Source organism: Primulina eburnea, chromosome 11 (assembly GCF_022965805.1).
Source record: "Primulina eburnea isolate SZY01 chromosome 11, ASM2296580v1, whole genome shotgun sequence".
NCBI lineage: Eukaryota > Viridiplantae > Streptophyta > Magnoliopsida > Lamiales > Gesneriaceae > Primulina > Primulina eburnea.
In genome coordinates this window covers 2,725,009-2,752,814 of record NC_133111.1, presented here as the reverse complement: position 1 = coordinate 2,752,814, position 27,806 = coordinate 2,725,009, and the positions used below count along the sequence as shown (strand labels likewise).

Genomic DNA, 27,806 nt, shown 5'->3' with positions numbered 1-27,806 from the left:
GCATTTCCCCATAGCCGACAAAGCATTTATCAACATAAAATATTGTTCTAAACAAAAAAGTACGACCTGAAAATCTATTATCTAGATTTATTTGGTATTCCACTGGTATAAATTCGATATTTTAAATTTAAATTTAAATTTAAGTTAATAGAAGATATAATTGTCTTCTATAAAAACTGATGTAGTCGGTTTAAATCCTAATGTATAATTCAATTAAATCGTTATTGAGCCTCAAAAAGTACGTAAAAGTTTATGCAACAATTTACATTTACGAAAAAGTAATGAAATTAACTGTTAAAAAAAATTGGTTTGCTTAGCTTAATTAAAATATTTTTATAAAGTCGAAATATTTCTCAAAACTTTTTAGCTATTGTTAATCATGATTATCATGTTAGAAAGACAGACATTTTGCTATTAGTTTTGAAGGTAATTTTCCGATATTTTGAAAATACAAGCTTAAATCGCCTTCATCACCTAAACGCACGTATTTGCAAATTACAAAACTGCAACTTGAGCAAATAACATCATTCTGAATTGTCGAACAAAATTTCAGAAATTTCTTTCATCGTATCATTTACTTGAAGTTTATTCCAATAAGATAAATTTGAGACACCTACTGAATCCTCTCAGTTATGATACCAACAAGTAACCAAGTAACCATTTACTTGAAGTTTATTCCAATAAACTTGAAGTTTAAAGTTTATCATTTACTTGAAGTTTATTCCAATAAGATAAATACAACTCATAAAAAAATAGATAATAACAATATTTTTTTTAAAAAAAAAACCTCTCAGTTATGATACCAACAAGTAACCAAGTAACCATACAACACAGCAATCTGAATCAAACATTGAGTGGAAAAACTGAACCGACTCACAAAACTACTGAATCCATTATAAATTATATGAAACCATAGACTTGGTCAAAAAACAAACCAGTAAGAGTTAGGTTTCTTCTATCAGACACCGAGTCTTGCAGAAAAACACTCAGTACGCACCATTTTGCAAGATCTATGGAAGCTTGTCTTTGATACCTTTAGGAATTTTACTCAGTACCTTCGCATCGAACACAGCATATTGTTTCTTGAACTCTGCTTCAACTCTCTCGGCAAAAGCATCAATCCGATCATCATATTTTTCATAGATTACAGGTACTGTGTGCGCCAAAATGAAACCTACATTTGAAGGGGAAAATGGGAAATAGTTAAAAACTCAATCAAGAAATGCAAAGAATATTGCTTTTAATCCCAGAATTAAAATGCTTAGTACCCATGTAAAATAAAGTGAGGAAGCTACACCAACTTCCCAGAACAGATAACACCCATAGGCCAGCAATCACCTAAAAATCAGAAACAGAATGATTTGATGATTGATGAACAAGCCATGTACAATAGCAATAAAGTTCCTTGAGGCAAACTATTCACGTGATCAAATTATGCATTATCTAATTAATTTCAAGAAGACTTACCCTGCCATCGAGAAATCTATGGTCTACAAATATATGTTAATATAAAAGCAAAATGAAATTAAACTAGAAACCGCATTCTCATAATCTATTAAGAGCAAACAATGCTAGCACATACAGCGAGGAATTTCTTCAGATCTCTCCCACGCGCAATATCTCTAATGATAGCAAAAGCTCTGTTGAATTCGACCCTAAAAGCAGAAGCCACACTCAAGATGATATCCTCCGGAATAATGACTTCTGGGATCTTAGGTGGAGACCTGGGATGCACAAGTAAAACTGAAAAATAAGAAGATTGTAAAAATTATGCAAAAAACGGAAATCTTATGGGCCACTTGAGAAACACACTTGTTGATGAACGTGGATGCATTTGACCACAGGAAAAGGACTGCCAGGGCAAAAATCAGGATATGGCACACTAGCGAGAGCAAATGATATTCAAGCAGTTCAAAAAGCACCCAAATTGCGGTGGCAACACCAAGCAACCCGCCAGAAATTTTCTTGTCCCTCCATAGGAAAATATCAGCAGCTGACAGATAATCAGTGTGAGACGAATTCAAAAGATTCAATCTAGTTGGGTTAATTCAAAACACCAGTGATAAAGCATATCCGACTACATAATAACATATTGCCAGTTCTTATGGCTGAAAAACTTATAGAACTTCAACAGTATGCATACAAGAACCACTGGCCTGCAAACCAATTGAGAACATTAAACATCGAATTTTCGACTGGTGGCAAACTCATCATCGAACAGATCACAATTTAAATTTAGATCCTATACCTTGTATTTCAGAAAATCAAAATACAAAACCGTACCAATCCGTCCCTTGGTATAACAAAACTTAACGAATTTGGCTCCCACGCATTCACACAGACTCTTCGTGTTTCAAGTGGACATGAGTCATATACAGACATATTATATGAAAAAATAACATTCCAGTCAAAACATGGGATTCAGAATATAAAACTTAAAACTTAACAACTCTCGGTTCATCTGCGGAATTCAAGTGTCATGAGGATGAAACAACGAAAGAGAAGTAAAAAGTGAAACCGAGAACGCTACTTGAACACATTGTCAATGAGAAAGTCAATCAGTCACGTTAAATGATTGTTAACTGTATACCTGTCGAATAGAGACCTTTCCTTACTTAAGTAAGGCCACTAAAAAACTTTTTTATAATTTCATATTCATCAGTGGAACTCACTGAACATTTATTTCTTTATACCTCAGGAAACCACACAGAAAAGCAACATCCCTAACATTATCTCTCGCACAAAATATAAAAACTAGTCCAGTACGGCATCCAAAAGAGACACGTACACATACTGTAAATAACTTCCCGAATTTCTCTTTACTCGTTACACGGTTTATCTGCGAGTCTAGAAGAGAATTAGAACAGATCTAATGGACAAACAAAGAACAGAATAAACACCCGCAACAACTAAAATCGACCAAAAACATCCGGTGTCTTAACTTGTGAAAGAATCCCAAATAACTAGTATCATTTCGCAACAAAAAAAAATACATCAATTTTCACTGACAGTGCACTTCTCACAATTGAATTCGGAAACAATTAAATAATTAAAGAACAGAGTAATAGTTCTATAAATGTGAACGTGCAAGTGATTCAATCGACACATCCAAATTCCGAAATCCGCCTTCAACACAAAATTGCATTATCGCTCTATAAAACTACAAAATCTAGAGCAAAGAACGATTAAAATGTTTAGAAAAATTTAATAGCAGGAAAAACGTACGTTTTCCACCGCCTAGGACCTCGTGCACTGGCTTTTCGCGGCCAAAGAGACGGTAGACCTTAGCGACCGGTTTTTCGTCTCTATCATTGTCCGAATCTGACGATGACGATGAAGATGATTCGTGACTGTGAAATTTCTCCGTGATCTTATCAATCAATGATTCAGAGGTTGGCGCGTGTTTCTCCCGTTCGTCGGCCATGGATCCAATCAACGATCTCACAAGCTGACTTACGGTGTGTTTCCCGAGAGTTGATTGTTTCGGCAGTTTTTGACTGCTTCACTTGAGCAAGAGAGTGGGGGATATGGTGGAAAAGCCTAGAAGGTTTTAAACCTATCTAGGTTTGAGGCTTGTAGTTTCAGAGCCTAAGGTTCGGAAGAACCCGGGGCAACGTATGCCTTTCTTTTCTTTTTTGATTTTGATACAGAGGGAAAGGGAAATCGTGTGGGGCGGTGAGGGATGATAGGTCGTTGGTTCAGTAAACCCATAATTATTAATTATTAAATATTTCTATCTTTAATGCACATTGAAGTAGTATCCATGAAATTTTTAGATGGGCGAAGCTTCACGACGCTACGTTTCACATTTACATAAAAATAAAAAAATTTGTTCCCAATCGGTCTCCGGCAATGGCACCGGACTATGTGGAGGCAAAAAAAACAGGCGATTTCTGGATATGGAAGACTTGACAGATTTTACATTTTTTTTTTTTGCATATATTTTTCACAAAACGTCAAGAGTCGTTGATACCTCAGGAATGGATCCATCAACATCGTACCCAAACTCCCGACTAATCCTTTAACACAAGTAAATGGCCCATGGGCCATGACTGACACATATATTCTCTTATAAATATCAGTTTTGAGCATATGATTCATTCATTCACTATATTGTTTTTCAGCGACATCTTTAGTTGTTCTCATCTTATATTTCTACTATTTTTTTCGTGATTTCAGCCTTAGTGCAAATTCGAAACCTACGTCTAATCTAGTGTCACTTGCTGAAATCGGACCCTAAATTTTCAGTGAATATCAATCATGATTTCGGTCAGTACATATCAAAATCGGATGATCATCTCTTTTTTTTTTGGGCTAGCTATAGTTTGTTTCTATATTTTCAAATGGCTGTTTTAAATGCACGAGCATTTAAAATATGATAATGCTTTAAAAAAATCTGAAAATTATTGACTAAGTGCATGAGCTTTTAAAATCTGAAAAATAATAATTAAATGGGCTTTTAAAATTACTTTTTTCCTAGGAATTTGAAATAAAAGCTAAAAATCATAAAATAATATTTTATCGTTTGCTGGTATTTTATTCCGGAGCTTGTCTCGAGCGCCCTTCCTGAAATTTTCAAAAAAAAATCTCTTTTTGGACGTTACAAAATTATTCTAGATATTTTATTATTGTGTAGACATAGATAATTATATATCTACGACTCTCAATTAGTTTAGCCCAATGGGTGAAAGTTTTATGTTTTTTAGTTGGGCCTTGGTCCCAATCCGTTGGACCGATTTCCCAAAAAAAAAGTTCAGTTGTGGTCGTGTACGCAAGCAAATCTTGTTGGTACATGATTAAATACTAGTTTACTGAAACACACTACATAATATTTTTTATAATTCATTTAAACAAATTAAGAGTTGAACCTACGACTTAATATTTAAGAAAAAAAGATTTTATCCACTAAGTTATATATGACCAACGTTAAAGTTTTAACAATTTATTAATATATATAATTATTAAAACAAAACATGACACTAAAAGTTAGATACGTCAAGGATCTGAAACTTAATAATTATAATATATATATATATATATATATATATATATATATATGTAATGACATTTACATGTTAGATGTGATAAATTATATCCAAATTATATATTTAATTAATGAATGTCACTTATTAATGGACATGATAGATGATAACGGAAATACGATGGGCGTTTTCCTACTTTACATTTAAGCAAATTTGTGTGGTAAAACCGTTAAAGATTTTTTAAAAAATGTGTGGCAGAAGAAATTATTTTTGGAAAATTAACACTTTTACAGTCTTTTGACTTTATTTATTTTCCCTTTTGTTTCCCACGTTGTTTCCAACTTTAATTTATTTACATTAGATAATAAAGCTCTTTTTAAAATAATTTTAAAAGAAATTAACACTTTTGGTAGCTGAGGACCAGAAGTTTATAAGATATGTTTGGACTTTAATTTTTTTTTTTTAAGTGTTTTCTTGAAAATAGACTGTGTAAACAGATACAGAAGTATTATGAGATATTTAAAATTTTAAAATATACCATAATAAAATGTTTTAGAAATCAAAATTCAAACTAAAACTAAAATTAGACTGAATAAAATAAAACAATAAAAAAAGTCAGCAAAATTTCAAATTACCAAACCTACAAGTCAAACCTTTAAATACCCGAAGTCTGACTCGGCATGCACAATCCCCGATACCTGCTTTGCTTGGACAGATTTATTATTTAGCAAATAAAGACTGGAAAAAGTAAAACTTAAAGCTCGCAAAGATTCACTAATTTTTTGCCCTTTTTCTCTACTCTTTTCTTTTACTTTTATTTTCCCTCTTTTTTGTAAACTTTCTTCTTGTAAAATTTATGTCCATCCTCGTGAATTTCCTTCTTCACCACTTCTTTCCCTCATAAACATGCTATAATTTTTTTTATTTAATATTATAAATAATAAGTACGTGGTAAAAATATAATTCAGTCAACAACGGTCTCACGAATCTTTATCTGTGAGACGGGTCAATCCTACCGATATTCACAATAAAAAATTAATACTCTTAGCATAAAAAATAATATTTTTTTATGGATGACCCAAATAGAAGATCTATTTCACAAAATACGACCCATGAGACCGTATCACACAAATTTTTACCTCGAACACACTCAAAAAAATTTAACAAATATACATGGTTACCTATTTGTTTTGGGTCATATAGTTGCAGATAATAATACTAAAACCTCTCCTAAAGTATTTATTTGAAATTTAATTACAGAAGTTTTCGAGAAGATTTATCTTTTATTTTGGGAGTATGCGATACAAAAATATTTATCTTGTATTTTATAAATTCTAAAATGTTTTAAATATTTCTATGTTCTCGTGTCATAAGATATTTACTTATAAATAGAAACTAACTTTATAACATAATAAATCTTTAATTAACATTTATTCTAAAATAAATTATTTATTTGAGTCGGAAATTTTCAGATCCAAACCCGGTCAGCAATGGTTATTTATTATGGGTCTGCGTCCGGGTCGAGGGGTGCGTCTGCAAAATACAGTCTGTGATCTGCATGAGTAGTCCCTGTTTCAGCCGAGTGTAATTCAGTGTTTGGTGTCATCTTTTTTGACCCGTTTTTTAACTTTAATCATTTGTCCCACTTGACCGCCATTTTAACTCACACCAAACAAGGTGTTAGCAAGCCCTCTCCCCTATAAGTACTTGCAGACTAACCTGATTCAATTCACTTTTCAAACGATCTCAAATGGAAGCTTCCACTGATTTTAATATCTGGCGAAATGCCGGCTTCGGACTTGACGCCTTCTCCGGCGGCGACTCATTCACGAATTATTGCGGAAACACCAACAAGGACGCGAGCAATTCGTGCACCGACGGTGAAGAAGACGAGGAGATGTTCTTCGATTTGGTTTTCAAATCGCCTGATTCCTCCACCATCGAGGGAGGCAATGAAGCTTCGAAGAAAGATCTGCAGTTTATGGAGTCCCTTAGAGATGTTTTTTTGAGTAAAAACCGAGTGTTAGATGCTAATTCGAAGGAGACGTCTCACATTTCTCTCATGCGGTCGCCTCCCAAGTTAAAAGCCTTCAGGTTGGGTTTCAAACAAATCGTGCAAATGCGCAAATCTGAGCCTAACGCCCAGTTGAATACGAGTCCGGTGACTGTGTTCGGGAAATCCTCGAAAATTGAACAGCGGACTCAGGTCTCTGCGAAACGCAAAGAGGATGAATTTCACGTTTCTTCAGTTTTCGCCAGAGACAACAGCTTGAGAAGTAAAATGCTGGAAGAAAAGTATGATTGCAAGCGAGAGACCTCCTCCTACGTCGTTTCTCCCGAGAAACTTTCGAGGGATTCTGTCCGAAAGTATCTGAAGCTAATTAAACCTTTCTACGCAAAGGTTTCAAAGAGACAGAACGAGAAGCAGGTGAAGCCAAACACATCCTTGACGCCATTACCTTCTCCGATGACGGCTCCGATGAACGTATCAAATTTTCGTGATGGGAGGAGCATAGTAGGAAGTTTTAAAGTTGTGGCAAGGTATTCGGGACAGAGCCGATACACGTCAACGGCACAGCCACCTATCAGCCGGAGAGACGATTCGTTACTCGAACAGCATGATGGAATTCAAGGCGCCATTCTTCACTGCAAAGAATCGTACAATTCTTCATCCGCTGGTACATTTCCTTTTTCTAAGAAAAAGCGCAACTCCAATCCTCGCTCTTTGTCGAGCAAGGTTTTTTACTCCAATCCATCACCAAAAATGGTGCTGGACTGGAGTTCTCCCATATACCACTCTACATGTGGCGCAGCACAAAATCTTTTTTTTTTTTAATTTTTTTATTTGTTTTTTAATAATTATAAATATTTAATATTTTATTATATATTAATTATAGAATTAATATTTTTATTTTTTAAATTTTTAAAATAATTTTTTCTTGAAACTTAAATATTAATTTAAATTTTTTAAAACTTTTTTTAAAAAAATAAATAGATATTAAATTAATTTAATAAACAACCAAATTATATTACTAATACATTAAAATGATACATTTTACAATATAATACGAAATAATTTTAAAAACAACAACAAACAAACAACAAAATTACGATACAAACAATAAAATTTATTAAATGATATTTAGTGTAGTGGAATTATTATGTATAATTGTGTAATAAAATTATAAATAGTTATTATTGAATTAAAATTAATATTATAAGAATATTATGAGAATATTCTTTTTTAGTGTAGAACCTATTGTAGATAGGTTGAAGATTAATTTAGTGTTACACTATTGTAGTGCAGAATATAGTGCAGAATGTAGTGCAATGGATTGGAGATGGTCTAAGTATTTATATTTCTCGAGAATTTATTTTTGTGGAATAATTTCAGAATACACTCGATTAATTGGATTCGGCAACTACTGTTCGCACGACAATATGGGAAGAAATTCATGTCAAGAGCTGAAGAGATGCAGCATTTGAATCATAATGAAGGGGTTCAAGAAGAAAGAACAAAATTGCAGGAACATGAGCTGACGATTGCATGATGTCATAATTTGTATTTTTTGTCAAAATTATGGCGTTTGGGAAAACACATATAAAAAGCTGCTACATTTAGACTTGTAAAATTGGGTTAAGTCTGTCGGGCTGCCCCCGCCAACCCGTTTTGACGTGTTTAGCTACACTGTGTAAATGGCAGACGTCTGTTTTTCCTCTGTAAAGAGGGATGGTTTTCATGAGCAGTATTCTGTATTGTATTTAACTTTAAATTGGGAAAAAATGAAGTAAATGCTTGTGGATATTTGAATTTAACCTTTTTTGGGATTTAATAGAGTTAATTGAACATACTGATGGTTGGTTTATTAATTATATTTATGTTAATTAACATGCATCTTTTATGATTCAAGAATCGGAATATCTATTGCTATGAAGTTCTAAACGTTTATTGCCAAACGTCCTCAACTTTAGAAAATTACCTTTTTTATTATAGTTTTGATATGTTGTTTATTTTATTTTTATTTACTAAATAACTAAATTATATTTGGTTTACATCTCTCAAGCATGATATAGTTCTTAGTAACAAAAAAAATGGTGAATAAATGTTAAGCAGAATATTCTATAGGACCCTTGTCAATGTATTACATGAGGATAGACTAAAGTAACATCTATTTTTGGGAGTTGGTAAGGTTTGAGACGACGTGAGATGATATTTTTCGACATCCCATCATTGATCTTCACTTGAAACATATTTCTCACTCTAATATCGTAAGATTACACTTTGAAGATCAATGTTTGCATTCATCTCTCTTGACTTTCTTCATGCTCTTATTTTCGGATTTACCATATTATCGGAGTCAACTTACCTCTGACTCGAGGGGTTTTCCATTCACGTGGTAACCTTTTTAATAAAATAAAAATAAAAAACTAAAGTAACAGCCAATTCTTTTATAAAGCACACTTGTGCTAATATTATGTCACCGAAATTCCAACCCAACGACACTTTCCTTATAAATTTATTTATGTGCGCTCATTTTCCAATATTCCCTTTGAGTTCCATGTATGTCATTTATTGGAAATTGTGCGTTGTAATTAATGAGATGTTGGGTTTCCATTGACAAAAACACAGACTCCATTTCGTGTTTGCTAAAGTCATTTCCGAGCGATAATCACCGGAATACACCGTCTCGTTTTATGCTCTTTTTACCCACATCATATTGTCTTGCTGGGATTAGTAATGACGCTTTTGCTTCGAAAGAAAATTACTTAACAATTTCAATTTGCACGCAAGCATAAGAACACAGATTCCCCTTTGGTTTGCATAAAATTTAAAGCATAAGAATACATATTGTCATGCAATAAATTCAAACTGTGTTTGATGAAAAAATATGATTTTGAGGAAGATATTTGATTTAAGAAGACATTTGAGATATAAATTTCAAATAATGTTCATTTTCGAAATATTTGAAATTCATCAAAATTATTAGTAAATAATATTTTTGATAAATGGGGTGAAAAAATTTCTTATCTAATATATCTGCAATCCACAAATGTAGGATTTGAACCCAAGACGGCAACCGTGGCCATAATAAATTGATCTAGAAAGAATTTAAAATTCAATGAATTTGTTCATCCACAACAAGTTAGAAGATTTTGAAATCCTTACTCTCAAAGAAGAACCACCCAAGTGAATTTCAAACCCATCCAATTCCAATACCAAATTATTATTTAGGCTTATACATGAAATAAGATTTAAACACAATTGCAAGCTCAAAATGAAAAATTCCAGAATGCAAGAAAACGCAAAGCAAGAAAATTCCAAATCAGTATACGGAAGTTTCACCACAGAAATAAGAATTCGTGTTTTCAGGCAACCGAATGTCTCCAGGTTTAAAGACAAGTACATAAATTAAAATATTCCAACTTGATTCATCAAACAAAAAAATATAAACGGGTTCATAGCAAAACCAAAGTAACTCGGAACATAGGGCGAATAATGTCGCAAAAATAACAAGGGTAAATATATAACCACCTCAGTATTCCCATTTGTTCATTTCCATGCCGTCCGGGGGACTTCCTTCCACCTTTTTCGACCCCACTTCTTTCCAGTTAGTTGATAGCACTGTACCATTCGATTCAACCTGAACAACGTTTCATGCAGTGATTAAAAATACGCATAACCGAATTCCTACTGTAGATGATTTATCAAGATAAGTAAATTTTAGGTCCATGAAAAAGGTGATGGCCATACTAAAGATTTGCTCATGGCTCTTCTAGTGTCCTCGTCTGCATTTTTGTAAATGCCTCGGAATAGCTTGTTCAAACCTGCATCGCCATCTAGTTTTTCGTCCTCCTCCTGATATAAAAAGAACAAGAGAATTGTCACATGTAAATAATGGGCTGATTCAGAAGCTCTATAGACTATTTCACGGCAAATGATAACGGTGAGGGGTACTATATTACAAACATACCTCCTTTTTTACTTGAGCCTCCAATTTATCCCAGTCCACCCCTTTTGGCTTGGAGGAAGGATAAGTAGGTTTTTGATAACCTGAAAGTCAAGTTAAAAGTTGTAAAAAGTAAACTGGAACACGAAGTGACCTGGACTTGGAACTTCAAGAAGTAAGCAACAAACCTGATGATGTTGCAATTTCTTTCTGAACAAATGCAACATTCTTGCTGAATTCAAGGGACGACCAATTTATGGCTTCAGCTTTGGCAAGTCTGATTTCAATTTTGGTAGATAGGACAACGTATCTGCATTTTTCAGGGACAATCTGTAGGTGAAGAACGTAAGAAACATAGGTTGTAAGTAGCAGAAGGCTTTCAATCTCGTACCAAAAATATATGGATAGAAAAAGAAAAGATAGTGTTGCCTTTATTTTCTCATTTTACCAAAGCACTAACAGGAGTTTGAGAACACAAGTCAGTTAACAATAACATTGGTCCATTTTTACCACGTGGGAAAGGTTATGACGCATGATATTAGTTCAAGCAAAATATCGACCCAAAATCAGTTGAGAAGCATCAAGTTTATACATCACCTTTCCAAACAATCTTGGTTGAAAATGATAAGCATCTTCACCTGGCACCTCGATGGTAACGCTGAGCTGAAAATCAGGGGGGGAGGACAGAAGGAGTAAGTACATTAGCAAAAGCTACTGAAGAGATATTTAAAACAAAGTAAAATAAATGGATGTTTCACTCACTATTTGTTCGCCAAAATCAATTACAACCCTGTCGGGTGGAATACCCTTTGCAAATATTGTTACCACTACTTCCTCTGGTTTCTGAAAAAATTCATGCCTGCAAAACATATTATCAGTATTAAAGGACATACACAATCATCCTGGCAAGAGGACATCCCCATAATTGAAAACCTACTGCAGCTCACAGCAATTTCCAGAACTGTATTAAGTGAACATATTTTATTGAAACTTTACATTCCGATAAATAGGAGGTAAAGGGTTGTTTATTGTTTATATGTACAAGGAAATGCTCTTTCCCGTGTCAACTAAGCCACATGACAAGCCCTCTTAATATGTCCTAGTTAATTAAAAGACCAAGTGAACAGAAAAGGAATGTAGAGATATTTCTCAAACAATTTGGAAGACCAATCGACAATTTCATGTAGACTTTAGGTAAATCATGGGGATACGTTTGGTGATCTTGTGAGAGTGTTTAACCGATTCGAAAAATACAAAGGCTTAAACCAGCTCATAATTTTGTATTGACTTGAACGTCACCAACAAGATCACCAAAACTAGCATTCCGGGGCTTCTAACAATACAAAAAGAAATATCGCATCCAACATATATTTATTACAATATTTTACACAAACAGACTAATGGGTTGGTCAATCCACGTGCAAAAATATTAACCTATATCTTGGTTTGGTTGATGAAATCGTTGTTCCTTCACTAGGTATGGCAACAGCCGGGGGCCCATTATTAGGAGTCATCACATATTCTGGAGCTTTATCAGCTAATTTTTTTGGCAGTGCTTCAGCGCCCTCTGAAATAGGCAAGAAACATGAAATAAATGAGAATAAGATCCCCAACAGTAATATTTCAGTTTGTGAGCATAAATAGGTACAATATGAATGAAGGAGGGAGATTATATGATCAACGCATAAAATACATGTTAAGATTAGAACTTGGATCTAAACCAAGTACCACAAAAGTTAACTGAAATGGGAGGATTCTTCAAGTCCATATATACAACTACCATATATATGCCCTGGAATAAACAACTAGAACTTGAAGTTTACAATACATTAACGGATGGTTCATAATGACAGTCCAGCACAAAACGGTGGACATAATATCTGATACCATGTTAAGATTTGAACCCTGATACCATATTAAGATTGAGACTTGGGCTAAGTCCCTCTTGAACTAGTTTTTGGGGTGAAGTTAGGTCTAGTAATCCATCTTAACATGATATCAAAGATAGACCCACCGTTATGTAGACAACAATACTTTAAATTTAAATGAAACAAGCACCAATTTTTAGTGAAAACGATTGTTTTATTTATTATGATAGAGCAGGTAGCCCCTCTACCATTTGTTTTAGCAACTTATGCTAGGGAGTCTCCTACAAAAGAGCTTGCCAGTCAGTTATGTGAATAAGTAAATTGATCACAGCATTTATGAAAGAATAAAGGAAAATCCACGAGATATGGGCTTTTGATCAATGAAACGTGATATACATAAGCATTTCTTAGCCAAGGTTAAGTTGCACAAAACAAATTATCCGGACCAAAAAATTCCATAAGCATGTCATTTCCATCAAAGTGTAACATAATTTGGAAATGGCCGCGGCCGAAATACAAAAACTAGAGAAAAACAACATAAATTAACTTGTCGATAAATAAAAAATTAAGTTCCAGTACGCATACGTAAGTTTCCAGCATACAGAAAGACGCACTAAAGCAATGGTTTGATTAAGGGAAAGAAGGCAGCAAAGAGATTCGATTTTAAATTCATAAAGAACTAACTTTAACCATGTTTGATTGAGGCCAATATATTTAATTGAGCAATGACACCATCACCGTCGAGAAATGAAATGAATATGTATCTAATATACCACAAAAGTTTTCAGTCAAGTTACCTGCTATACGTTTTTCACACTCTTTTATCATGTCTGTGAACCTGGAATCTCCAGGTGCTAAAGAAGCACCAGTCTCAAAGGCTGTCTTAGCAGTCTCGTACTCTTCAAGTTCGATACAAGCCATGCTGCGAGCAGAACGTGGAACCGTAATTTGTAAGAATTACATTGAAAAACATTATATAAAGGAAGACAGATGATATACTAAGTTTGGCCGATACAGTAGAAAGTCATTAACTGCAACCAATCAACCATACGCATTGCGCAAACTAATTTTGCGACCTTCTATGGAAAAAGCCCGTGAAAAAATACACTTGGTTTACTATCATTAAGAAAGAGGTAATAGGTACAACGTTGAGATCATGATTTAAAGACTCATTGAGCAGCCAACAGAAAGGGGGCCCAAATTCAATCCTGAATAATCATAAGAATGATATTAAAGCTCCTTCAGATAAGATTTGAATTGAAACATGACTTAAACTAACTCATGTAACATGAAGATTAGAGCACTGGTAGTTAGGCCTCAGGAGATTCAATGTACATCCAGATTCGCAGAATTCCTCATGAACGGCATCTCGACAAATGCAAGACATCAAACTAAAGCCAAAAGTAAAATAAAGAATATCAACAACAGGAGTTTGTTGTTGAACTTGCAACAGTAGTTCATCATAAAAATCCAACCATGAATTTTCAAAGTTCAATAAGCTGAAAGCAGACCAATTAAATGTCTTTTCTGTTTATTGAATCTGTAACATAATTTATAATGAAATTTGTACAAAGAAATTTCAGTCTAAAGAATATGGATCAGATACCACTTCAAACCAAAAAATGAAAATAAAATGTAAAAACTCACCCTTTTCGATAAAATGCTTTGGCATTCGCTGGGTCAAGTCCAATTGCCTTATTGGCATCGGCAACAGCCTCTGTGCATCAAATCTAACTATCTCAAAACTAATTTTGTAAAGCACAAATCAACAAATTACTTGGCAAGTTCAATAAACTTATACCAGACAAAAGCACGTCATATGAAAAAAAATCAGTCTCAAAGGCAGTACTTCCATATTCTATTGTCATAAAGGAATCGTCGTTGTATATAACTATAATCACATGTGAGTTTTAAGAACTCATCGCCTAAGTCTCCACGTGTAGACACCATCCAAAAATTCCAACTTCTAGCAAACAAAAAAGTAACTTCGTTTGAAATACATAACCTAGCCACTCCTCTGAAGAAAGGAATCCTATCAAGCACAAATCTTTCTCTAAAATCCACAGAATATTCATGTCGCGCAATTCAGAGTAAAAAGCAATATGGTGGAGAAAAAGACAATAGACGATATTAAACTCGATCCGCAAATACCGGCAAAGTTTCGAAGCTTAATATTGGCCTGAGCACGGTCGGTGAAGAGGTCGGCGCTGTTAGGATTTAGGGAGATGGCCTGGGAGTAAAGGTCAATGGCAAGTTCGAAGAGGTCATCAATAAACGCCTCCCTCGCCTTGCTTTCCAGACCCGACGACGCCATTAACAGATTTTGAGTCAACCCACGATATTCTACGAGTGTATGTCCGTGAAATTGATGTTCGGAAATAAATTCGTGGAACTCTCTAGATAACACCGAATGATTTCAGGTGGAAGAACAGTCCGAAAGGAAGAGAGATTTGTGTTCAAAAACACACGGAAAGAAAATCTTGGTTGATCACTTGACCACTTTTGTAACTAAATATATAAGATTAATATCATATCTTTTTATTTTATAATTAAAGGGAAAAAAATATTTTTATTCTTATATGGTAACTTTTTGCGTTTTTAGTTATTTTCAAACTCGGTTTTAATTTGTTATATTTGTTTATTTGAAGTCAACATAGTATAGATGTAGGCAAAAATTTGTGTAAGACGGTCTCACGTATCGTATTTGTGAGACGGATCTCTTATTTGGGTCATCCGTGAAAAAGTATTATTTTATATGCTAAGAGTATTACTTTTTATTTTGAATATCAGCAGGATTGACCCGTCTCACAGATTAATATCCGTGAGACCGTCTCACATGAGACTCACTCATTGATATATGCAGGATCAAATAACATTCTCAAGGAAAAAGTTATAATTGCCAAAAATTAAAATGTATATTTCATTAAAATTAAAATGTAATAATATTGAGAACCAAAATCGCAAACACATCAAGAACCAAACTTCCAATTTTTATTTAAATAAAATACACAAAATATTCTTTTAAAAAAAGTATGTCTCTTATCAGACAGATCCACCAAATTCATATCTAAAATAAAAAAAAATCAACGTTTGTTTATCTGTAGCTATGCCATTAGAGACAAAGCTGAGATGTGATTTTATATTAGGTGAGTAATGAGTTGAACAAATGCAAATAATAAATTTTCATGTGAAATAATCATTGTCAAAATATTCTGATGCAAAAAAAAAAAAATTAATAAACTACAACAAAACAACATAACGAGGAGAAGAACACAATAACATTCGAATCTCATAACTACGTTTTCAAACCCCGATTACATTTTTCCAATGACACCATCAAATGAAGTTCCAATTTAGAAAAGAATTATTAAATTAATTTTTATTTTTTTTTGGCAAAACTAATTTAGAATTGAAACGGATTTTATTTATTACTTGATAGCTGGATCAGAAATTGGTAATAGCCAACGAGGTATGTTATTGGAGGGTAAAAGTGAAATGAGACAAAATTTATTCATCTCGCCCAAAGAATGCTTGCACATTGAGATATATGTTTATTTTGTATGTGATTTTATTGTATGTCGTTCCTATTCACGAGAATGTCACATCCAAATTTTTATATATACAAACACAAATTTTAAACTTATTTTTTTGTTATTCACTTATTAATAATGATTATAACGAGCCCTAATATTTATGCATGTTCATACCCATGCACCATTACGCATAGAACTTCTCCAGCCTAGACACTGGAGTTTTTACATCCCTAAGATTAAAACCCAAGACCTCCTAGACTTATATAGATCTTGGTAGCAATCCTGATATCAGTTGAGCTATTAGATCAAGTTGATATGTCAATGGGTAGGGTATGAGTCGGATTTGATACATCCATCCCCATACCCATTTATTAAATTCATCTTCATACCCATCCCTATACCCATCGGGTATTGAATTTCATCCTCATCCCCATATCCATCGGATTATCGGATATCCATACCCTACCCAAATACCCTGTTATCATATACAATTGAATTTTTCAAATTTAAATTGTTTCAATGAAGTTATGAATATTTAAAAAAATTATTTAAATGAACAATAAGAAAAATTATTGTTGATAAAAATTTGCAAAGTAAACTTTATAAAAAAAAATAATAAAATATTAAAAAAAGTTTATATTAGTTGAACAAAAGTACGTAATTTTAAAAAAATAAATTATTTTTCAATTTTTAAAGTCAAACATGGAATAAACTTACCAATGAAGAAGATGAGCAATTGAATGAAAGAGCGGTAAAACCTTGAAACGTAAAAGTGAAAGGAAAAAAAAAGAAAAAGTATCGATTTACTTGGATTTGAGAAATGAATATTTAATATAAATAAATATAATTACTATATACATATACTATATATATTAATAATATTTAAACGAGTATTCGGATAAGACGTGGGTCGGATTATATCAAACCCGTCTCCATACCCAAACCCGAAAATCCCCTTACCCGATTACCCAATTATTTAATCGGGTCTAAAAATTCCTCCATACCCTCTTTTATTCGGGTCGTGTATCGGATCCTCCAATGGGTTCGGAGGAAATTGCCATCCCTAAGATCAACTGATACCATGATTGTTACCAAAATCTATATAAGTCTAGCTTGGATTGCATTTATGTTGGTTTTATCAAGTTTCCGCATTTTATGAACTACATTTTATTATAGGTATCTTACTTACTTACTTAGGTAATTAAACATTGTAAACACAGCCACATAAACAAAAAAAATTGTAAAAATACTGACAACTTTTTTTCCGATTTTATATCATAGACAATAAAGTCACTAACTAAAATTAAATTTTACAACATATATTTACTATATAATGATCCGTCAAATAATTAAATATTTATTTTTTTTATTTATAGAAACTTAGTTTTAATAAATTCAAAAAATAAATTATTAAACACACGAGCAATAATTATTGCGATATCGGATCACCACAAAATCATCATAGTAAACATTAAGATGAGATACAGAAACTATATATATATATATTCACCAAACCAAGACTCGACATCACAACGGAAAATCTGACGATTCAGCTAATGAGACACACACAACATTACCTAGAAACTTAAACTTCACAGACATCAAAAGCCACAAAGACGATTATTCGACAATTTATTAATCGACCTCTTCCATTTTGCTCTCCTCGGTTCCCTCTTCCTCCAAAGCTGGCATGTCGGTATCTTCACCGCCTTCCTCTTCATCAATGCTCAATCCCAATTTCAGCATCCTGTGAATCCTCGAAGCAAATGTGTTCGGATCATCCAAACTGAAACCGGAGGTCAAAAGGGCTGTCTCGAACAACAGGAGAACGAGATCCTTGACAGATTTGTCATTCTTGTCAACCTCAGCTCTCTTCCTCAGTTCTTCCATAATCCCGTTATCAGGGTTTATCTCCATGGTTTTCTTGCTAGACATGTAGGAACCCATGCTACTATCCCTCAAAGCCTGAGCTTTCATGATCCTTTCCATGTTTGCAGTCCACCCGTACTCTCCGGTAACCAACACACAGGGGGAGTCGACGATCCTGTCAGAGATGACAACTTTCTCTACCCTGTCACCGAGTATATCTTTGATCACTTTGCACAAGCTCTCGAACGACTGCTTTTTTTCTTCTTTTTTCTTTTTCTCTTCCTCGGTTTCATCATCAAGTTTTAACCCCTCTTTGGTAGCCGAAACAAGCTTTTTACCTTCATATTCTTTTAGTTGCCCGACTGCATATTCATCAATTGCATCAACCATGAAGATTACTTCGTAACCTTTCTTTTTGAGGCGCTCAAGGAATGGGGAATTCTCTACAGCCTTCTTGCTTTCGCCAGTGATATAGTATATATCCTTCTGACCTTCTTTCATCCTGGTAACATAGTCTTTCAGGCTGGTCAGCTCATCACCACTTTTGGTAGAGTAATATCTGAGCAGATCAGCTAGTTTGGATCTGTTTTGGCTGTCTTCATGAATACCCAACTTCAAGTTCTTTGAAAAAGCCTCGTAGAATTTATTGTAATCGTCCTTGTTCTCTGCTATTTCATTGAACATTTCGATGCACTTCTTCACAAGATTCTTCCTAATGACTTTCAGAATCTTGTTTTGCTGCAACATCTCACGGGAAATGTTAAGAGGTAAATCATCGGAATCGACGACACCCTTGACAAAGCTGAGGTACTCGGGGATAATTTCCTCGCAGTTATCCATGATAAACACCCTCCTGACATAGAGTTTAATATTATTCATTTTCTTCCGGGTGTCAAAGAGGTCAAATGGTGCCCTCTTCGGAACAAAGAGGATAGCTTTGAACTCAAGCTGACCTTCCACAGAGAAGTGTTTGACAGCAAGGTGATCCTCCCAGTCATTTGTCAGGCTCTTGTAGAAAGATGCATACTCATCTTTTGTTATTTCTTCTGGCTTGCGTAACCAAATGGGCTTCTGCTTATTGATGAGCTGCCACTCATGAGAAACTTCTTTAATCTTCTTCTTCTTACCCTTGTCCTTCTCTTTCTCCTCATCGACCTCCTCAACGTCACCTTCCTCTTCCTTTTTGGGTTCATCATCTTCATCGTCACTGATCTCTTTTTCAGTCGTCTTCTCAGTCCAGAGGTAAATTGGATAGCTAATGAACTCAGAGTGCTTCTTCACAAGTTCTTTGATTTTCCTCTCCTCCAGGTATTCCAACTGCACATTGCACAAGAGCACAGTATCAGCATCCAACACCACACATCATATTACCAATAATTCAACGCAATCCATAATTCAACGACAAGTCACAAACAACCAAGATGAACGATTATCATCAGAGAATCACGTCTCCCAAAACATTGTTATATCCTCAATATAAAGAGCCGGTACTTAAAAGTAGTACAACACTGCCTGAATCATACAGACAATTACCTGATCTTCCTTCAAGAAGAGGGTAATCTTGGTCCCCCTGCCAAGCTGCTCACCTTCAACGTCCCTGGTCACCGTAAACGAGCCACCAGCTTGTGATTCCCATATATACTGCTCGTCATCATTGTGTTTGGTCGTAACGATGACCTTTTCCGCCACAAGGTAAGCAGAGTAGAAGCCAACACCGAATTGTCCAATCATACTAACATCAGCACCAGCTTGCAGAGCTTCCATGAACTCTTTAGTTCCAGATCTCGCAATAGTCCCCAGATTATTTACCAAATCTGCAAGGATGTATAACCGGAACATCATCAGCACCTGAATCTAAAATATAGTATAGTAAAATAAACGTCTTTCTTAAAACTCTATTTCCCCTCATCTCAACCTTCACTGAAGAGACGACAACATTAAACAAGAGAATCGTACATTTCTACCAAGATACAAGACAACATTTTAAAATACACAACCATCGATAAAATTTTCTTCCCATCGAGAATTGTAAATCTTCCTCACGGCACGACACCCAGTCACTAGAAACAACTACTTCCAAAAAAATTCAGGTTCATCAAGAATCAGACCACAGTGTAGGTCAACGTCAAACACATTTGGATTATTGTTTATTGAGCATCAAGTTATCAACACATAAACATCACACCACTTCCTGTGGCAAATCATTGGTACACAACTAAAATTTCTCATCCATCAAAAAAGAAGACGTTTATCTACACCCATACCTGCTTTAGTCATCCCGATACCGCTGTCAACGATTGAGAGCGTCTTATTAACCTTATCCGGCACGAGACGGATAAACAACTCCGGTTGAGCATCAAGCTTACTTTTATCAGTCAGACTTTCGAACCTGATTTTATCCAACGCATCGGATGAGTTGCTGATCAACTCGCGAAGGAAAATCTCCTTGTTGCTGTAGAAAGTGTTGATAATCAGGCTCAAAAGCTGGTTAATCTCCGCCTGGAAAGCGAAAGTCTCTGCCTCGGCCATCTGCGCGTCCGCCATTGATGAGCAAGATAGTGAAATGATCGATAATCGCTAGAACGATGAGAATGCAAGCGATGAAGAATTATCAAATGATTTTTACGAGTCTTGAGGTGAAGACTCACTGAAGGGGTTTATATAAGTGGCGAGATTTCTAGGAGGTTCGAGAGAGGCGCAGACTCCGCTTTCTCGACTCTTCCATTCGTGTCTGGAATTTCTCAAAATTTAAAACACAAAATCGCGATTCTTAGAGTCGTGTGTTTTCTCCTCCCGTTGGAATTTCAAATTTCGCTTATATTTGATCTTTATATTATATTATATTTTTTTGATAAATTTAATATATTCTAAAAACGGAATGTAAATAAAATAAAGGAAAAATTATTTACACTTGAAAAATATTTCATCTATTTAATTCATAAATCGACTTGGTTTTTCTTATATGTTATTTAACGAATTAACCCTTTTAAAATTTTCACACTTTCTATAATACTTCATTAAATAAACAAACATTTAAGTCTTTTAAGAGTAAATATCTTATGAGACAGTCTCACGAATCTTTATATATGAGATGAGTCAATACTACCGATATTCAAAATAAACTTGATAGGATCGGTTAATCGACTAAAAAATATTTAGAAGGGGTTGAATAAACACTGCTCGAATTTAAAAATATTTTTCGACAATATAAATTTAGTTTTGTTACAAACTGAAACTAAATATCCCGTAAACTGAATAAAACAGTTACGGAAAACTAACTGACTGAAAGATAGAGTATCTAACTGAGAATGATAACTGAAATAATGACACCACAATTTGTTTCTGGATGTTCGGAGAATTGAATAACTCCTACGTCACTCCTTTTATCATGAAGATAGGATATCCACTAAAAGACTTTGATCAAATACACGACACTGTACTGACCCACTTCAGTTTGGACTTAACACTTTGCCAAAACTGAAACTCTTAGCATACAACACTTTTATAGATTGTAACTGATCTTTAGCACAACTTAGAAAATCTATCAACAATTACAAAGTGTTATTTAAGCTCGAGAATGTAGTCTTGAATACTACTGATATGACTAATAAACGTGAGCTTTGATATCTGATTGTGAGTAGATATTTTTCCAGCGTAACAACAAGTAGAATGAGATAACTGAAAGTCGGTGATTCTTCAGTTGCTGCCTTCGACTATTTATATGATTTCCTCTCAACGGTAACATTAAAGAATGTTTGAATATTCAAACCGTTGATTGCCACGTCGATATATTCTGACAATCGTATACTGTTCATTCTGCAATGCGGCGTTCCACCACTAGTTGCAGGTATATGTACTATTTTGTCTGTTGTCGCTTTCAACTGATGACGTGTACAACTGAGAGGTAAGTTGGTAACGAATCAGTTGCCGAGAATGAACTTCAGTTGTATAGAACAGTTGATTGAGTTCAGCAGATGACGTGTTCAGCTGATGATCAGTTCAGTTGGTAAGTCTTTTTGTCAAAACACCGGAATTAAGTTTCCAACAGTAATACTCTTAGCATAAAAAGTAATATTTTTTTCATTGAAGACCCAATTAAGAGATTTTGTCACATAAAATACAACACGTGAGATTGTCTCACATAAATTTTTGCTATTTTTTAAGCCCACAAAAGAGTTTAAATTCTAAATTTTAGAAAAGATTAAAAGTACGTGCGACGTTTTAAACACATAGAAGTGCATATATTTTTACTTTATTAAAGTCCATAATTAAGCTAAGATTGAAAATTTAATTATCCGGGATCAAAAAAAAATTACCACGTTATTTTATTCGGTATAATATTTTCTTTGTCCAATGTGTTTAGAAATACATAAAAATATATTAAAGTAACTGTAAAATTCATAAAATATCTTAAATAAGTAATATTTACAAATAATAATAGTACAAAAAATTACAAACGAAAATAATAAATTAAAAATAAATAATATAATAATCAAATTATCCTAGCATGGGATAAACATAAGACATTTAAGTCAAATTAAATTAGAATAATTTTTAAAAAAAGAAACCAGTAAGTGTCAAAACATAATTCCTTCCTGTTACCAGAATAGGTCTCATCCACATCGGTCAAAATGAGTTGAAATTTTGTGATGAAATAAAAAATTCTTATATATATAAATTTCGTATTTTGAAATTTGATAACTTTAATTTTTATAGTAGTCCGAATGGACATTCGGTGTTAGAATGTTTATATATATTATATTATATAATGTATATATAATATTTTAAAAATGAAAAACATGTTGGTGGAATTGAATTCAATTCCATGGAGCAAATGTCATTTATGGACACAAGAAGGAGGAGGAAGAGCGAAACAAAAGTTTTCATTTTTTTTTAATTTTGTGATTTATCAGTTTATTCAATCGATAAACTGATGTCAATTTTAAGATCGTTGACACAAGATTTTTTATTTGAGATACTTCACAAACAGAAACGGATCTAAAAATTAAAGTTGGGGTGAGCTTGAACTTAATATAACAAGTTTATATATATATATATATATATATATATATATATCAAATATGAGATATTAATATAAAAATAGTTAGCAATATGATCTTGGTATTTTTTTTTAAAAAAAACCTATTGTTGCTAGCGTATTCGAAATAGGAGATTTGATTAAAAAAAAAAAAGAAGTTTAATCAATATCATTTTTCAAAATTTATATATTATTTAAATTAATATATAACCCGTGTAATATAAGACAAGTTACACTTAGATTCAAAATTAATATTTTAAAACTATTTTTAATATATTTTAAATGTACTTTCAAAATTAAATTCTATTAAATAAAAGAATTGATAAAATAAATTTATCACTTTTATGAGTTATTTGTACCAAACCCCCTTTGAAATATCGAAAATCTACCTTTATTCACTGTGAAAGTTAAATGCGTATTCTAGATATTAACTTTTATGAGTAATTTGCACCTGATATCTTTAAAAAAAATTGACTGTACTTAAATCTCTATACATATTTACCAAAAAAAATTAGAATTGGCTCGAATCTCTATAACTCTTTGTAAAAAAAATAAAATTGGGCTTAGGACGGGCCAAGCATAGGTCCATCCCTGGTCACAAACCTCGGTATCAAAGAATTAGTCATGTTTTATATATACTCGATCATCAAATATATATTGACGTATAAACATATGTTATTATTGTTTAGTATTGATGAGTACTATTATGTTAAACTATGATAATTCACCAAGAATGAGTGATTTGATATTATATGAGTTGTTGTGATTGTTGTTGTCGGCTACTGATCATCGAGCAGTGATTTGTTGTTAATATAGTTGCGGTAGTAAGAGAACGACACATGCTAATATTGTTTGTCGCAGTATTAAAGGAATTACATATTGTTGATGTTGTTTGTCGCGATAGTACGAGACTGACGTTTGTTGATCTTGTTTATTGTTATATTAATCATCATTCAGAAAAACAAAATAATTTTCGAATAGCATGAATGAGTACATTATTTATTTTATGATTTCAGTTATATTATATATATGTTATGTATTTCGATGATGCTTGTTGTAGATGATCATTATTCGAGGATTGTTTCTATTGGACATGTTATATGATTAGTGTCGAGACTGGATATAGATGAAGGACTAAAAGTGTTTAGTCAAAGAAGTCATGTATTTAATAGTGGATAGAGACAATATTTATTGTCGTATTAGAGTTATTTGTTGTATAATGATTATATCGTCTATGATGCACTGATGTAAACAATGTGTTGATCAGCATTATTTTGTTGTATATACATTATGTAGGAGAAAGACGAATGGGTAGTCTAATTGAGATTGATGGTCGAGAAGTCTTTGAATGTGAAATTTCTCGCTATTTAGGATCAATTATCCAAAAGACTGAGAACATTAAAGAGGATATATATCATAAGATTAAAGCAGGGTCAATGAAATGGAGGATGACATGAGAAGTCTTATGCGATAAAGTATGCTGCGAGATTGAAAAAAAAATATTATAAGACAATTGTTCGACCAGCTATGTTTTATTGCTTGGAGTGTTGGACCGCTACATGACTACACATTCATAAGATGCCGGTAGCAGAAATACGTACGTTAAGATGAATATGTGGCAAAACATACAAGGACAGAGCTATGAATGAAATGATTATGAGCTATTTAGGTGTAGTCCTACATAAAAGATAAGACTAGAGAGAGACGTCTAGCATGATTTGATAATGTGAAGAGAAGATCAGACACGACCTCAATCCGACAAATTTTAGATTGACAATTTAATGAAAGAGTGGAAGGAGCGATATACAATTGAAAACTTAAATCCGACCCCGCAACTAGCGAAAATGTGATTGAGGATGATGGTGGTATACATAATATGTTATATGATTACATGACGAATTTTGAACACCATATATCATATTAGGAAAAAATCAAAATTGCAAATAAATTCAACTGAAATTTGATAAATAAAAATCTAAAATCGCCATGACCAAAATGAAATTTTCAGAAAAAATAAATAAATAATGGAGTAATTTTTTAACCGACTTTTTTTTTTAAAAAAAATACTCATTTCTTATTTTTTTCAGTGTAGGAGATAACTATTTTCAAAAACAAGTGTGAACACTTTTTCTATATAATAATTCCAATAGTTATAGTTAATATGGAAAAGAAAAGTTTGGAGAATCAAACCAACCGAAATTTTATTCACAAAGAAATTCATGAATTGAATTTAAAAACTAAGAGATCCACGTTGTGGTACAATTTAATCTTTGGCGTCAATTCAATCTTTAATGTACCAGTTCGAGTTCAATTCTCAAACTGAAAATTTTGATACGCAACTTGATTTGGGAGGAAGAACGACATCAGACACATGGGCTATTCAATAAAACCAAACGGAGAAAAACATAATTTTCTTTTTAAAAGATCCCAAGAACTGAAACTTGTTATGATGGGTATAACTGAGGGAAAAAATTCGCCACGTGATTATCCAATCACTGTAACACGAGAATTGAACTTTTGACAGATACATTCACTAACACAGAAGCAAACCAGGAAGTAAAAAACAAAGAACTCAACACCATAAAACACATTTGCAGCCTCCCAGTTGGATGATATTGCCAAGATTAATTCATAATAAACAGTCAACTCCGGCCATCAACGTATCAGGCAGCACAAATGCTAAGAAAATTAACCATAAAATTGCCAAGAAACTGATCACATTCAAAAGAACTGTATCAAACAATGTGCATCCAAACACCGTTGTTTCTAAGCTCGTAGCACGCTTAGCTAACATCAACCACAAAACCGTGAAATAATCATGAACCAGCTAACTTACTTCCTACTATACACGCTTCTTGTCCAAAAGCCAGCACAGAGATCATCTGAAAATGGTGTCATCGAGTTCTAGCCTCCAAAGAAAGAGAAGAAACCGCGTTTCTTTGGCTCCTCCTCCACCATCACCGCCTTCATACTATCCTGCTCCACCAGCCTCCACGCCGCCTGCTCAAACGCCAACCCTGCTAGCGCAGGCGGTTTATTCAAAACCAACGGATACCCTCGATTTGTGCTCCTGATAACTTCGGAATCTTCTGGAATCACACCCAACAAAGGCAACCCTAACATTTCCTGGACATCCAAAACTGACATCATATCCTCCCCCTTTATCATATCCGTTCGAACCCGATTCACAATCATCTTAATGTCCCTAATCCCATCGCATTCAAGCAATCCCGTAACCCTGTCCGCATCCCGGAGGCTTGTGATATCTGGTGTGGTAACCAGAACCGCCTCATTAGCAGGAGTTATGGCAGTAATAAACCCGGCATCAATCCCGGCTGGGCAATCGATTAGAATGAAATCCGGGGCGCCTTCTTCGCGGGCTTTCAATGCTTCAACGAGCCAAGTCAAGGCCTTTCCCCCAAACCCTAACGGCAATTTGGACCGAGGTTTTGAAATGCAAAGAAGCTCGAAATTCGACCAGCGCTTGTCGCGAACGAGGGCTTGATCGAGGCGGCAATCACCATTGAGCACCTCCACAACGGTGTAATTCACACGATTCTCAAGCCCGAGGAGAAGATCGAGGTTTCGGAGGCCAACGTCGGCGTCGATAGCGACTGCTGAGAAGCCAAGGCGGGCGAGGGACAGACCGATGTTGGCGGTGGTGGTGGTCTTGCCGACACCGCCCTTCCCAGAGGTGATGACCACCACACGCGGCGTTTCTCCGGCGAGTTGGGGCTTACGATTGTACTGTAGGAGGGAATGGGTGGTTAGGGATCTGGGTTTCTTGAGAGGTTTCCTGGGGTGGAAGGAAAGAGGGGAGAGTTTGGGATTGGTAAGGGGTTGGAGAGATATCATACTGAGTATTTGTATGTCAAGAAGTTCAAAGCATAGTGTGGGTTAGAGTGGTGAAGTGTAGCGGTGGAGAAAAAGGGGAAACTTTCCAATCAAAGGCCCAGGCGCTACACTGTATATATTCCTACAAAAAAAATGCACATTTAAGCTGTTTGTACGTATGTTTACAATATTGAATATTTTAAAATTTAGGTGAAAAGAAAATTACGTAATTAAATTGTTTTTTGGAACACGAGGAATTCAGGATCTCTCATTTTATGAATATTGATGGGATGGTCAAGGAAGTCGAATACATTAATTAATAAAATAAGCCCAAGATACATGGATACAAACCCGACAAACACTCCTAACAATCTGCAAATAGATGTTTCTCATTTGTTTTTCATTTAGAGCTATCTCACTATTTGGGATTATCATTAAGTTCTTTGTTAATTTGAGTGTCAGAACGTCTATCGTCGAGTAATTATTCGACGCACTTGATAAGTGTTTGTGACGTAGATGACGATCCAGGAAATTATAGCTTAGTGGTCTATGCTTGTGAAGTTTCGACTTACGGAGTTACAACTTATCGATCTAATCTGACGAAGTTCCCACCTAAGAAGTTACAGCCTACTAATCATACGCTTACGACGCTTACAAATCGGTTGTATTTCGTACTCAGGTTTACTTATTTGTGTCAGCATAATGGGTGTGAGTGTACTTACCACTCACGAGAC

General features: G+C 34.2%; 5 protein-coding genes across 5 annotated transcripts; 1 reads left to right on the top strand and 4 right to left on the bottom strand.

Annotated features, from left to right (window-relative positions):
- Window positions 1-753: 753 nt before the first annotated feature.
- Window positions 754-3,541, bottom strand: LOC140804648 (reticulon-like protein B5). Its single transcript, XM_073160728.1, has 5 exons — window positions 3,226-3,541; window positions 1,813-1,993; window positions 1,583-1,724; window positions 1,269-1,338; window positions 754-1,174 (listed from the first exon to the last, which is right to left on the bottom strand). The coding sequence occupies exons 1-5, from the start codon at window positions 3,422-3,424 to the stop codon at window positions 1,011-1,013; spliced, it is 756 nt and encodes a 251-aa protein (XP_073016829.1). The 5' UTR covers window positions 3,425-3,541; the 3' UTR covers window positions 754-1,010.
- A 3,150-nt stretch (window positions 3,542-6,691) lies between these two features.
- On the top strand, window positions 6,692-8,764 carry LOC140804762 (probable membrane-associated kinase regulator 2). The gene is made up of 2 exons (XM_073160884.1): window positions 6,692-7,660; window positions 8,377-8,764. The coding sequence occupies exons 1-2, from the start codon at window positions 6,733-6,735 to the stop codon at window positions 8,466-8,468; spliced, it is 1,020 nt and encodes a 339-aa protein (XP_073016985.1). The 5' UTR covers window positions 6,692-6,732; the 3' UTR covers window positions 8,469-8,764.
- Window positions 8,765-10,290: 1,526 nt separating this feature from the next.
- On the bottom strand, window positions 10,291-15,279 carry LOC140804871 (protein SGT1 homolog). The gene is made up of 10 exons (XM_073161028.1): window positions 14,950-15,279; window positions 14,446-14,515; window positions 13,596-13,720; window positions 12,365-12,497; window positions 11,693-11,789; window positions 11,528-11,593; window positions 11,119-11,260; window positions 10,955-11,034; window positions 10,735-10,839; window positions 10,291-10,624 (listed from the first exon to the last, which is right to left on the bottom strand). Exons 1-10 carry the CDS (start codon window positions 15,110-15,112, stop codon window positions 10,517-10,519), a joined length of 1,089 nt encoding a protein of 362 aa, XP_073017129.1. The 5' UTR covers window positions 15,113-15,279; the 3' UTR covers window positions 10,291-10,516.
- A 2,459-nt stretch (window positions 15,280-17,738) lies between these two features.
- Window positions 17,739-20,857, bottom strand: LOC140804404 (heat shock protein 83). Its single transcript, XM_073160411.1, has 3 exons — window positions 20,465-20,857; window positions 19,734-20,014; window positions 17,739-19,517 (listed from the first exon to the last, which is right to left on the bottom strand). The coding sequence occupies exons 1-3, from the start codon at window positions 20,742-20,744 to the stop codon at window positions 17,967-17,969; spliced, it is 2,112 nt and encodes a 703-aa protein (XP_073016512.1). The 5' UTR covers window positions 20,745-20,857; the 3' UTR covers window positions 17,739-17,966.
- Window positions 20,858-25,918: 5,061 nt separating this feature from the next.
- Window positions 25,919-27,207, bottom strand: LOC140804949 (septum site-determining protein minD homolog, chloroplastic). Its single transcript, XM_073161114.1, has one exon. It carries the CDS (start codon window positions 27,091-27,093, stop codon window positions 26,143-26,145), a length of 951 nt encoding a protein of 316 aa, XP_073017215.1. The 5' UTR covers window positions 27,094-27,207; the 3' UTR covers window positions 25,919-26,142.
- Window positions 27,208-27,806: the final 599 nt, after the last annotated feature.